The 12822-nt window shown below is 40.3% G+C and overlaps 1 protein-coding gene across 9 annotated transcripts in view; it reads right to left on the minus strand.

Moving 5' to 3' along the window:
- The window catches only part of Cadps (calcium-dependent secretion activator 1), a 404419-nt gene that overhangs the window by 120056 nt on the left and 271541 nt on the right, over positions 1-12822 (minus strand). For all 9 annotated transcript variants that reach the window (XM_070282298.1, XM_070282296.1, XM_043213400.2 and 6 more), the window contains 3 exons: positions 4638-4825; positions 4291-4580; positions 1680-1792 (listed from right to left, as the gene is read on the minus strand). In XM_070282298.1, coding sequence (XP_070138399.1) covers positions 1680-1792; positions 4291-4580; positions 4638-4825 — 591 coding nt within the window. The remainder of the gene's footprint in view (positions 1-1679; positions 1793-4290; positions 4581-4637; positions 4826-12822) is intronic.

Consider the following 12822-nt stretch of genomic DNA (forward strand, 5'->3'; position numbering starts at 1 on the left):
TCTAGCAAGATAACTATTTTTTTTAACTTTTTGAGATGTAATATACAAAAGATATATACATATGTATATATATATTTTTATACCATTGCAGAGGGTATTATAATTTAATCCAAAAGTAAGGCAACTCAGTGAAGAAGACATCTCCGACCCTATAAAGTACACATGTTCTCGAGCATTTCCATCTTTCCATCCGTCCGTCTGTACGTCTATCCGTCTGTCTGTTTCTACGCGAATTAATCTCTCAGTTTTAAAGCTATCGACTTAAAATATTGCACACACCCTTATTTCCTTTGCACGCAGTATGTAAGTCGGAACGGCCGGGATCGGCCGACTATATCCTATAGATGCCATGTAACAGATTGATCGGAAATGCTAAAACTTTGGTGTTTTTAGAGTTAGAGAGTTCAAATATTACATGAGAGCTATTTTTGGCAAATAATGCAAAATGCCAAATTTCATAAGGATCGGCCGACTATATCCTATAGCTGCCATATAACTGAACGATCGGAAATGACCCATCTTTCGTGTTTTTGAAAATAGGAAGCTGGAACTAAGTACAGATTATATTTTTGGTCAGTTAACTCGACCAACCAAATTTCATTACAGTCGATCGACTATATCTTATAGCTGCCATATAACTGAACGATCGGAAATGGTATTTGGTAGATATACCAACTTTGGTATTTTTGAAGATAGAAGCTTGGGACTTTTTTTTAGATATTTTATTGTAATTAATTGGTTTTATTATAATATTCTCATAAGGATCGGCCATCTATATCCGTTGTTTGCGATATACATCCGGTTTTATCTGCAAGGGTATATTAACTTCGGCTCCGCTCGAAGTTCGCTTTTCTTTCTTGTTTTTTAATAAACTTTTTTTTTGTGTGAAAAAAAATTATTATTTAAAAAAAATTAATATTCTTTAAACAACCAAATTTTCAAATTTCGTCAACATGACTAAGTATAGAATTTTTTTGTAATCGTAGACATGATAAAATGGTTCTAGCAATCATAAAATTAAGAAATGTCTACGCAAAACTCAATGTTTCTTGATTTTGCTTACGGACTGACGTACAATAAAAATTTACAATACTTATTAAAGTATTCATATGCATTTATCTAATATTCATTCAGAGTACCGAGTTTTACAACATTTATTATAGATGCAAGTAGTAATTAAACAGGTAATAATAAATAATATAAAAAAATATGGAAGCTAATATGGAATTACTTTAATAATTAGGCATAATCATAAAAGGTTGACATTTATTAAATAAATAAAAGAATTTTTATACTTTCAATAAGAATTGTAGAGTATTATGCGGGACTTAAACATCAAAATTGGAATAAAAAGTCTTAATAATCGTATTATTAATACTTAGTATAATATGTATGTAATTATGTATTAATACTTGTAATACATATACATATACATATACATATACATATACATATACATATACATATACATATACATATACATATACATATACATATACATATACATATACATATACATATACATATACATATACATATACATATACATATACATATACATATACATATACATATACATATACATATACATATACATAAACATATATATACATAAATATATATATATAATAAAAAATTAATAAATCCTCGGGCAACCGTTTGACAGTGGCACTACTTACTTCCCCGTAATGCTCTTCATTTTGTTGAAGTAAATCAACACAAAGTTCTGCTAAATGTATTAAGTCCTCAAGTTTTTTTGGTGGCGGCACATTAATCTCTCCTCGTAAATCCTCTGTAGAAAAAAAAATATTTTTAATTATTTAAGTTTAATTTTTTTAAGGTCTCAGAAATAAAAGATTGTACTAAATTTTTCTTACTCTCATCTTAAGATGAGAGATATTAAACGATTAAAGAAACGGACTAACATTTCTTTTAAAATAATCAAAAACTATCTTACAAATATCTTACAGTAATTACAGTAATTAACAAAGAAAACATATTAAAGCAAACAAACATAGCAAACAACCCTCCATCACTCCCTAAATCGACTAGATATAGCAATCGTAAAAAAAAAAAAAAGAAAAACATACACATGTAGTCGGCCGATCTTTATCAAGTTCGGTGCGTCGTATTATTTTTGGCCACTCCGACATATATACTAAATGCAAATAAAAATAGGGTGTGTGCCAAGTTTCAATTTCAAAGTTTCAAAGACTAATTCGCGTAGAAACAGACAGACAGACGGACATGCTCATATGTATAAACTCAGAAGGTGATCCTGATCAAGAATATATAAACTTTATGTCCTTTAAACTTTATGTTTATGTTTAAAAAGATGTCCCCTTCACTGCGTTGCACACTTTTGACCAAAATTAAATTATAATACCCTCTGCAAGGGTATAAAAACAATATAGCCCGAATCACTGCACTATGGTTTTTGGCATAAGGTACAATTTTTTATGGTAATGTTTTGTATTTTTGATTCTAAGTTTAAACGTCATACATTAAAATTAAAAATTCTATGACCTTTTTTAGTAAACTCTTTTATCAATAGATAAGGAATGTTTTTTTATATAAAATAATATCCTCAGAGTTGAGAGTTAGCTTGCATGGGAGCTTGAGATAAAGCTAGCATCTACGAGTGAGTGTGGTCAGAGGCTGAAGAAAGTTAAGAGCGCGAATAAGCCCATCTATGCGGGTCTGACACAACCCCTGGAGATTTCCAAAAGGGCAATCCCAATAAATGAACCCAAAGGGAGGATAAGCAAAAGGAGGCGGCACTAGCAAACAAATGTTTCTGCCAAAGAATCCTCTTTATGTCTGCGAAAAATGGAATGGTTCAAAGGAAGTGTCAAGGTTATTGAATGTGATAACTATGACGTAGAGCTATGCATGAAGTGAGCTTATCGAGGTCTACTAGAGTGCCAAACTTATTTCATTAAGCGAACCAAGCGGTCCTTATCATGAACTAGAAATCCTTAGCTGCCATAAAGGCCACTCACGGGATCTAAACTTTCAATTCATCACAGTCACCACCTTGTACTTCTTAACAAATCCGACCCAGCTTACGAAGTAAGAACTCCCCATATGAGGAACTGACTTCTTATGACGACGTCCTCTTGGCCACACGAAGTCAATACACACAAACACGTTCTAGCACCTTTGCGGGTTTGGTACTGAAAAAGAAAGGAATGTTGCTTCAAAGCCCCAGCCAAAAGAAGTCACCAACCTTGTGCACTGATAACTGAAACTTTGATTAACTTCTTTGAATCAATTTCTTTGAATCAGAACCAGATTTAGCATCCCTAATCAGTGTAGAGTTTTCCACGTTTGATGGTTATCAAGGAAGCGCTCAAATACCTTAAACAAGAAAGGAAAGCTATGCAACAAGAACAAGAAAGGAAAGGAGCTGAAGTTGATATACCCATGCAGTTAAAACCGGATATATATGGCAAACATCGGATATAGTTGGCCGATCCTTATGATAATATCATAATAAAACCAATTAACTTCAATAAAATATCTAAAAAGAAGTCCCAAGCTTTTATCTTCAAAAATACCAAAGTTGGTATTTCTACCAAATACCACTTCCGATCGTTCAGTTATATGGCAGCTATAAGATATAGTCGACCGATTGTAATGAAATTTGGTTGGTCGAGTTAACTGACCAAAAATATAATCTGTACTTAGTTCCAGCTTCCTATTTTCAAAAACACGAAAGATGGGTCATTTCCTATCGTTCAGTTATATGGCAGCTATAGGATATAGTCGGCCGATCCTTATAAAATTTGGCATTTTGCATTATTTGCCAAAAATAGCTCTCATGTAATATTTGAACTCTCTAACTCTAAAAACACCAAAGTTTTAGCATTTCCGATCAATCTGTTAAATGGCATCTATAGGATATAGTCGGCCGATCCCGGTCGTTCCGACTTATATACTGCGTGAAAAGAAAATAAAGGTGTGTGCAAAGTTTCATAACTTTAAACTGAGACGATAACTTTAAAACTGAGAGACTACTTTGCGTAGACACAGATGGACAGACAGACCGACATGCTCATATCAACTCAGTAGGTGATACTGATTAAGAATATATATACTTTATATCAACTGTAACTAAATAATTTTCTCAGACTATGGGGCCGCATAACCAGGCCGTTTATAAGCCGAATACTTAGACCTGTACTTAAAAATACTGGGGTTTATCCTAAAGATAAATTTGAAAAAAAAATTGATATTGATATATTGAAATACTTTGACATTGAATCGTAATTATAAACATTTTCTTACCCTCAATTTTTGCCTTATTGGAAAGACGCGTATAGTTTACAAAAGCAGCTGTTTCCAAACTTTTTTTTATCATTTGACGAACTTCTTCTGGAGGCACCGGAGTAACAATGTCTTTCATCAAAACTCTTTCAAGCAAAGATAATGTTGCTTTAAGTGCTCCTTCAGGGCGACCAAAAGGAAAACAGTACCTAAAATTTGTTATTTGAAACTCTAGCAACTGACGCAAGCGTTGCTTAATTTCCGAAAATTTTTCTTTTTCTTCATGGGTAATACTTCCGACTCCATCAGGTCTGAAATAAGAAAAATTCTACAGCAATTATATATATAAACATTTAAGCAAGTATTACCGATTTCCGTGTACATGACTTGCACAAAAAGCAAAAGAATAATGAATTAATGTTGGGTCTATCATGTGTTGTTTTTCAGCACGATCCAATAAATCCGAGAGGTAACATAAGTGCCTGTAACATCCTCGTACACCATATCGGGCGCAATATTCGTCCAACACAAAAACTTGCCCTGGGCTAAACCAACCCTGGAAATAAATTAATTAAAGTTCAAATTCAAGGGAATTAAGCTTATTATACGCCTAATTTTTGGTAAAGTGAAATGGACCACAAGTCACCATTGAAAATGCCGTATTTTTATACCCGGTACTCGTAGAATAAAAGGGTATATTGTAGTCGTGTTAATGTATGAAACATAGAGAAAGAACCATCTCCGACCCCATAAAGTATATACATTAAGGCGGGTCAATTTTTTTTCGCAAAAATCGTCCCCCATAATCGGAATCTACGAAGAATTCTAAGAAAATTTCACCATGAAACCATGTGTCTAAAATGAATTCCTAGCTCGCGCCGTAAAGTTTAAAGATTTCACTATGAGGTACATAAGGTATTTCGAGGTATTTTCAGACATTTTAATGTATTTTAAAAAAAACATACGCGTTTTCCAATTATGTTGGAGTCAATTCTGATTCATCTTTTTACAAAAAATTTTATAATATTTTTTATAAATTTATTTAACTTATAATTTATTTTTAATTTCGAAAAAAGAGTCAAACTAGCCATGTACTTAGACTCATATAAGAAAGTAGGAGCAATGTGTCTGTAACTTTTAAACGAAGTACGGTATCGATCTGAAAAATGAAATATATATTCAAAGGCATTTTAGGCAACTAAATAAAAGTAGGCGTGGCATGATAAAAGGCGGAATTTAATTTAATTTTTTATCATTTTTTTATTGCATATTCTTTAAGTATATTTTATTGGGAATGCTCTCACAAAAATTCATAACGATCGGAGCATTAGAACTGAAGCTGTAGCTATTTAAAGCGCACTATCTGCATATAAAACTTGAACAACCTTGAAACTTTAAACGCGATTATCTCAGAATCTTTTTTTTGGGAAATTACCTTTGCGGTGGACACGATTACTAAAAAACTACTAATCCGATCAACACCAAATTTTGACCACTTATTTATTATGATATTAGCTAGTCCGTGAACGAGGGATTTTCAATTTTTTTGAAAACTCCTTTTTTAAAGCACAAAAAACGAAAATCTTATACGTTGAAAAAGTACATTTTTTGTTAAAAACGTCGCCATTTTTTTTTTAATCAAAATTTTTTAAAATCCCTCGTTCACGGACTAGACAATACAATGTACTAACTAAACTTTTTTGAATTTTGGATTTCGGATGAACCGTTTTCGAGAAATCTTGTCCACCGCAAGACACCATCGAAAAAAGACGATCCGGGGATTCGGCTGTAACAGTTTTGTTATGTAATATTTTTTTATGAAAAAATTTAATTAAGTACCCAGAAACATGCACTAAACAACGTCGGTAAAACATTTTTCATAAATATTTTCTATGGTGTCAAAAAAAAATCGATAAAAATCCATATTTTTGCGCGGTACAACTGTATATAACCCCTTAATATACATTCTTGATCAGCATCAACAGCCGCCGAGTCAATATAGCCATATTCGTCTGTCAGTCTGTTTATGTTTGGGTCAAAATTTTGCCAATCCTACTCCCGCCCCCCAAAAGAGAAATTTAGTGTTAGCGCCAGTTCTTGAATGTTTTTGGAAAATGTTTTGATGCCAATCTGTTCTAATAGCTAATCTACCCCTTTGAATCAAAGCAGCCGAATTGAATCCGATATTTGCGATATATATCTGATCATAACTGCAAGGGTATATCAACTTCTGCTTACCGTATGTAAGCAAACTAAAGCTTTATGCTAAGCATTTCCTTCTTTCCATCCGTCCGTCTGTACATCTGTCCGTCCGTCTGTTTTTACGCAAACTAGTCTCCCAGTTTTAAAGCTCAACTTGAAACTTTGCAGCCTTTTTTCATATAGCTCAATATAGCTGTCATATAACTGAACAATCGGAAATGACCCAACTTTCGTATTTTTAAAGATAGAAATTTGTACAGAATCTATTTTTGGTCAGGGGATTCCACCAACCAAGTTTCATATAACTCGGCCGACAATATCTTATAGCTGCCTGTCGTCACACGTGTGGGAGTTTTAAACAATAGACGCGCCATTGACAACACTGCCAGGTTGCAATAGTACAACTTATATTTTATTCTATGGGGGTTTACAATATTCATAAATAATTCGAAACAAAACGCCTTTCCGCCAGTCTCTTCGCGGCACAGCTGGGTCACACACAAAGACGATGTCTCTTCGACGAATTGGCTTCTCTCTGCGGCACCACTTCTCTCTCCGTGCCAGCGTGGGCCGGTACTCCAAGACCCATCTCTTCTAGAATCGGTCCCTCAGCATTCTCGCGATGCGCCACTGTTTCCTTGTGGTTCCTTTCTTTCCACAGCTTCCTTCCAGGCCGGGAGCCGGGAGCTTTCTCAAGGGGAGAAGAGAATTCTCAATATTTTCCGCCTGTATCAGGGAACTATTCAGGGCGGGCTTTTCCAGCACCGCTTCCTTCACGGTGTGACGCAGCACTCTCTTCATTCGATGGGCAACTAAAGATCCATTCGATGCCTTTCCCTGATAGCTCCGTGTGGATACTCTCGGGATCGAACACCTCCGCGAATCTCTTCGCCTCCCTGTCCGCTCCAGCAAAGTTCTTGCCGTGGTCGCTGCGCAGTCTATATACTGGCCCTCGACGGCAGATGAAATTCCTGATAACAATTATGCAGGAATCCGTGGATAGGTAATGCGCCAGTTCCAGATGAATCGTCCTGGTCGTCAGACACGTAAGTAAGGCCACCCATCACTTTTCCTGGTGCCTGGTTACGGTGACAAGCAGTGGTGCAAAGAATTCCAGACCGGGGTTTTTGAACGGCCTTGGCCTCCAAACGATCCTCTGGTAGGCGCTCCCGGATGAGTTGCGGGCCGCTGAGAACGGACTGCATCGGCGGCATCGGCCGCGCTCTGCAGCTTACACTCGCTGCATCCAGACATCACCTGGCAAATCAGGTGATGAGTCTCCTGAGTCTCGTTATCCAGAACCTGGTCCGGATCTCCGTGATCGTAGCATCTACATATTGATGCTTCATCCTAACATGTGCATCTCGCATCATCATCTCGGTGAGACTGGGCCGGTGCGAAAGGATCACTGGCCTCTTTGCGCTGTACGGTATGCACAACGCCGCATCAATCCTGCCATACGCTCGCAGGATTCCATTCCCATCTAGATATGGCGACAGTCCAAATATTTCGTTTCCTTTTCCGGGCAACTCATCCGGGAGCGCCTCACATTGCGCTCTGCGGACGAACAAATTCTCTGCTGCCTCACACTCAGCCACAGTGAGGCGTTCCTTCTTAAGCTCATCTAGGTGCCCAAGGCATCGGTGCGTAAACCTTAGGCCGTTGTCCTCACCAAACTCAAACGAGAACAAACTCACTCGGCATCTCCTCTTCATCCTCTTCTTCAGAATCTCCGCTACTCTGTTCCCTACGAACTGTTTGTAGCGCCTCTGCGTCCAATGCCAATCCAATGCAGCACTGTCTTCGAGTTTGTCCATAACACGACATCTCCAATGGGACGTAGTAATAGTGATACTCAACGTAGTGATACTCCACAAGGGCATGATGAAATGGCGTAGTGATAAAATCGCCTGGCATTCACGGTCTTCACGTGATGCGCCGCACTCGGTGAACATGCAACTCCAAACGTCATCACGCACATCTCGCAAAGGAACCGTTGCGCGCACCTATCTTCTGGTCGGATCAGCACCCGGTGAAACATCTGCTTGATGTCACTGCAGACTCCGACCGCACCTTCCCTGAAATGGAAGATAATAGATGGCAAGGGCTTATAGTGCTGTGGCCGTTTGCTCAGCGCCGAATTCAATGAGACTTTTCCGACTCCTGCCGCCGCATCGAATACCAATCGAATCTTGGGAATCTTGTTGGGAATCTTGTTCACAACCGAAAAGTTGTGAAGAGCGTCAACAAGGACTACCGTTGATGGATAGCGATAAGACTTTTTATTTGCCTCATTTTGGAGTTTCTTCCTTGTTGACGCTCTTCACAACTTTTCGGTGCAGACTCTGCATCGGCAAACTCAAGTTCGAACGGCATAAACGTTTCTCAATGGATGTAGGGTGGACGCACCTAGTAGGCTCTCTAGTGGCTCTAACTCCAAACCATTGGATGTTCATTTGACGACGTTCTCCCAGTACGCCTAGCTCCTCAATCAGCTCCTTGTCGACCATCACCGGCAATACACGAAAAAATAGTCGTTGTCCATCCTCTTCGACACAGCTGAAATTCCTTTGCGGCATCGCCTGAGCATCCAGAGATGACGATGCCCCTTCGTTTACTCGAGCGCCTTCTCTGGTTCCAACTGCCCGTTGGTGCTGATTCGTGCTTCTCTAATTTCCTCCTCGCTATCGTGGTCTCCTGAAGCCTTCATTGTTTGCTTCATAAAGAAGTCGGTGATGCTTCCTCCTGCATCCACTCACAGGGCATTCTTTCGACACGGCGCAGGATCCAATCGTATGCCCGCTTCGCAAGCACGCAAAGCAAAGCGATGCCTTCTCACGAGCCTCATCCTCTCTGTAGGTGTAACTTCGATGAACCATTGGCATTTCCAATGATTATGTTGAATAAATTAAACTATATATTAACAAAATTACCCTCAGAGCTTTTACGATAATTAAATCACAGAATGCAACAAAACAATCAAAAGCTCAGAGCGAGGTTGCTAACTGCTCGCTTCATCGTTTGAACTCCCAACTCGCTTCGCTTTCACTTTGACATCTTTCGAGTGATCGCATATGAAAAGGTTGCAGTGGGTTATCGCTCTTTCTCGACCTATTTTATGGCATTATTCTCGCGTGCGCTCTAACATCAGTCTTAAAGGTTGTGATTGGAAGAGAAATTGTGGTTGAATTGTGGTTGAAAGAGATGAGTACCGGGGATAATATAGTCGGGAAACTCGAGCCGTTCTTTCTTGTTTTTCTTTAAGCTATCTTTATCTTGATTTATATAACTAAAAATTCATTTAAAAGAAAAATATCAATTCAAATTAAAAAAAAAAAACCTAAAATTATTTAAAACGGCGTATCTGTTGACACCGACCCTGTCGAGGACCTCCATCCGGCGTCAACTAACTGGCAGCCGCGGCAGCTTTGGACTGCTCTCCGAAACTCCGCTCCTGAGCTAGTCCTGACTACGGCGACCCTGACCCTGACCCTGACCCTGTTGTAGAGTAGGTGCCCTTCCAGTGAGCCGCTGTTGTAGAGTAGGTACTTTGCAGACTTCACCTGCACCTTTAGCAGACCTGCCTCCCATAATCCACCCATGTGCGTTTTTGGATGTGTATTGTGTAACCGCGTCGACCTCGTCCTCAATTGTCCGACAGAGTTCCTCGAAGTGGCGAACAACTTCTACAATGACAAACAAATAAGGCTATATAACATAGGACTTATGGGGTGGCCTACCACGAATTTTTAATGTCGTATCAATAGGGCCACAAAAATCAACCCCACATATGAAGAATGGGCGGAGAGCACGAATTCTCTGTAAGGGTAAATCTCCCATTATTTGAGTCATCAGACGAAGCTTGCATTTAAAGCAGCGTGTGCATGACCTTACTATTTAATTGCAGACTTCCTGCGCATTAACGATCAATGCGCTGTCGCAAAAGACTCACAAGTGCTCGTGGATCCACATAAAAATTCGTCTCCTGCAAGAATCGGACCTAGTTCTGAACGCGCTAGAGCTTTTTAAAAACAATTAACCACACTATGTTCTGTATATGCTACTACCTGGAATCGATCGTTACCCCCGCAAGGTGACCAAGAAGATTACCCGCAAGGTGACAAGCTACTACTTTCATACAACGAAAATGGACGTAAAAATTTCTTGCGACAGGCCTTATCAGGTTCATTTTTCGTTCATCTTTCGCTCATATTCCCATTGAATGTTTTTTTTTTCAGTCTCCGAATGGAGCACCATGAAGAAGGTTGGTCTGCGCTTCGATTGATCTTTGTATGTATGTGCGTGAGATTTCGTATTGAAGCCAGCGCACACAATTTTTGATTTTTTTAACTTTTCATGCTTGCTACCCTAAGAAAATTCATTATTGGGTGAAATGACGAAAGAAATTTTATTATTTGTTATATTATATTTTTTATTTCAGAATACATTTTAAATTTATTTAGGAATAAGATTTAGTGTTAGCAATACAATTTTTTGTATATATATATATATTTTTACGAGTCATTAAAAATCAATAAACTGAAAAAGGAACAGGGTATATTTCAGTCGACATCACTTAAAACGCCGATTGCTTTTAAGTTTTTGTTGTTCTGCAAGAGGCTTGTGCATGCATACTCTAACGATGAAATGAATTTTAAGGGAGTGCGAAGACACAAAACATCTGATTGACTCTTCGAAATCAGCACGACTTCCGTCTTTTGTGGGGCGTGGTGAAGGCCGGCGCTAGACATCCATGCCTCCACTTTCGCCACCGCGTAGTTTGTTAGGGTTTACACCCTGCGAACTGTCTTCGCCACCACCACTAGGGCTATATCGTTGGCGAATCCTACGATGGTAGTACCTTCCTCCATGGGTAATTGGAGGACTCTATCGTACATAGTGTTCCGTAAGAGCGGCCCTAGCACAGAGGGCTGGGGGACTCCCACGGAGACCACTCGTTCCTTCTGCCCTTCCTGCGTGTCGTACAGGAGTAATCTATCTCTCAGGTCAGGGGCCCTCAGCTCCTTCAGGGCTTGAAGAGTCCGCGGCCAGTTCAACACGCGCCGTGTTGAAGGCATTCTTCACGTCCAGGGTGGTTACCAGACAGTATTGCTTGGCTCCCCCGTCCCATCTAGTGCCTTGGATGGCGCTTGCTGCCAGGTTCTTTACCCGAATGATGGATTCCACCGTTGACTTTCCTTTCCGGGACCCGTACTGCTCCTCTGCCAGTCCACCCTCCCTGCTTATCACCGCCTGGAGTCTCGTGGCCAGGATCTTCTCCAGCTCCTTGCCTACCGTGTCTAGAAGCCAGATGGGTCGGTAAGATGCAGAAGATTAGCAGAAGGAGCCTCTGCTTCTTCCACACCTCCGGGAAGGATCCTTCCAGCAAGCACTGGCTATAAATACGCCTGAACTCTCACGAACCCTGCAGCTGACCTCACTTGACTTGGCCCTTCCGCCGACCTGTTGCAGATCCAGATTGTTGCCTTGCAGGGCAAGGCTGATTGCTGGTCACCCACTCGCTTGGTCCTCGCTTGGTCCGACGCTGTACGGCTCGCTAAGGACAGCTATGTCGGCATTCCCTTCGCCTATGGTGTGTCGCAGAAGGTCCTGCGCCGCTCTGCAGTGATTCAGATTGAGCTGGATCACTTGCATCCTGCCCTAACTTTTACTGCTTCATTGGAGTGCGGACACCGTCGACTTCCTGCTTCCTTCTCGCTTTTTGTCAATTTTATGGCCGCTTTTGCCAAAGCGGATGCAGCATCCGCTCCTATCGGTGGGGCTTCGGCACTTGCTCACAATGTGGCCAACCTCCAGGCACCGGTAGCATCTCGGTTGATTCTGCCTCACCCGAATCCGACACACAGTCCATCCGATCCTCACTCTCCCTTTGCTCGCAACTGCGGTCGCGATCTTGCTGGGCAGACCGATAATATCGGCCCAGGGGGATCTTGCACGAAGGCTCCTAATCGTGACCCACTTTCCATCCACTTCGAGCTGATTGGCTAGAGCAAGCCGGATGTCCACTTCCGTCGCTAGCGGGTCGAGGTCTCTAATCTCCAGGTACTTTGTCTTACTGTCCACGGACAGTGCTCGCACTTCATCAGCTCCTTGTAGCACCTTTTCCAGGTTCTCTCTCATCGCGTCCGTGCTATCCACATGGTTTTTTGACAGCTCGAGTTGAAAGTTCCCTGTTGCGGTTGCGCACCTTGTGGACATTTTGGCTAAATTCCTTTAGCTGGCCGTCCTGTCGTCTGGTGACCAAGGAAAGCACCTCGCTATACTTCATCGTCGCAGCACTCCACGCGTCGGGTCGGGTGGACGTTCTTGGCTTCCTCCGAATTGCTGTTT

The sequence above is a fragment of the Drosophila bipectinata genome, chromosome 4, assembly GCF_030179905.1.
Source record: "Drosophila bipectinata strain 14024-0381.07 chromosome 4, DbipHiC1v2, whole genome shotgun sequence".
Lineage (NCBI taxonomy): Eukaryota > Metazoa > Arthropoda > Insecta > Diptera > Drosophilidae > Drosophila > Drosophila bipectinata.